Consider the following 1,384-nt stretch of genomic DNA (forward strand, 5'->3'; position numbering starts at 1 on the left):
CGGTGGGGACCCCCGTTTATGGGGCGTCCCAGTGAGTTTGGGGGGGTGGGGTTTGGGGGGACGCCATGTCCTGGGGGTCCGCAACTCCATAGAGGACCCCAAGAAGGTCAGCGACCCCGACCCCATAGGGGACCCAAAGAGGTTTGGTGACCCCAACCCTACAGGAGACCCCAAGAGATTTGGTGACCCCATAGGGGATCCCAACCCCATAGAGAATCCCAAGAGGGTCATTGACCCCGACCCCATAGGGGACCCCAACCCCACAGAGAACCCCAAGAGATTTGGTGGCCCCAATGGTGTCCCCAGTGCCAACACTCTGAAGGACCCCAACGCCATCAAAGACCCCGATGCCATTAGAGACCCCGATGCTACTGAAGACCCCAACCCCGATTTGGAGGTCGCCAACACCATGGAGGTACTCAGAAGTTTCAGTGACCCCAAAGCCAACGCTTTGATGGACCCCAAAGCCCTGGAAGACCCCCACACCATCAAAGACCCCAAAGCCATGGAAGACCCCAAAACCCTGGGAGACTCCCATACCATCCAAGACCCCAGTGCCACCAAAGACCCCAAAGCCATGGAAGACCCCCATGTCATGGAAGACCCCCACACCATCAGAGACCCCAAAGCCATCGAAGACCCCAAAGCTCTGGAAAACCCCAATGCCATCAAAGACCCTAAAGCCATGGAATACCCCCATATCATGAAAGACCCCCACACCATCAAAGACCCCAAAGCTGTAGAAGACTCCCCCACCATCAAAGACCCCAACGCCATCCAAGACCCCAATGTCATGGAAGACCCCAACGCCCTGACAGACCCCAAGAGTTTGGACGACCCCGGTGTTCCCAACGCCGTAGAGATCCCCAACCCCATGGACGACCCCCACCCCCCAAGTGCCCCCATTGCCCCATGGGACAGGGTGGTCTTCGTGCTGCCAGCCTTCGAGGTGCGCTCAGGGACGCCGATCCCGGCCACGAAAGCGGAGCTGCTGCACTTATGGGGTTTGGGAGCAGCTCGACCTTTCTATGGGGCTCTGTGCCCGCGATGCCAGGCACCCACCGACTACGGGAGGTGGTGGGGGCTGCCCCCGGGCCCCCGGCTGCGGGTGGCCTACGAGGCCCTGTGGAGGGACCCGTGGGAGCCCTTCTATGTGGGGCCGGCCCAAGGTGTGCCCCCCTTCGACGAGCGCTTTGTGCAGTACGGCTTCAACCGCATCAGTCAGGTGAGGAGGGGGCTGTGGGGTGGATGCTGGGGCTGTGGGCGCTGTGGGGTGGACGTTGGGGCTGTAGGGTGGACACTGGGGCTGTGGGGTGGCTGCTGGGGCTGTGGGTGCTGTGGGGTGGATGCTAGGGCTGTGGGGTGGCTGCTGTGGCTGTGGGTG

The 1,384-nt window shown here is 61.8% G+C and overlaps 1 protein-coding gene across 1 annotated transcript in view; it reads left to right on the top strand.

Moving 5' to 3' along the window:
• Positions 1-26: 26 nt before the first annotated feature.
• Positions 27-1,384, top strand: part of B4GAT1 (beta-1,4-glucuronyltransferase 1) — a 2,898-nt gene continuing 1,540 nt past the window's right edge. The window contains exon 1 of the mRNA XM_010726947.3: positions 27-1,225. Coding sequence (XP_010725249.1) covers positions 410-1,225 — 816 coding nt within the window. The 5' untranslated portion in view covers positions 27-409. The remainder of the gene's footprint in view (positions 1,226-1,384) is intronic.

The sequence above is a fragment of the Meleagris gallopavo genome, unplaced genomic scaffold, assembly GCF_000146605.3.
Source record: "Meleagris gallopavo isolate NT-WF06-2002-E0010 breed Aviagen turkey brand Nicholas breeding stock unplaced genomic scaffold, Turkey_5.1 ChrUn_random_7180001862839, whole genome shotgun sequence".
NCBI classification, from domain to species: domain Eukaryota; kingdom Metazoa; phylum Chordata; class Aves; order Galliformes; family Phasianidae; genus Meleagris; species Meleagris gallopavo.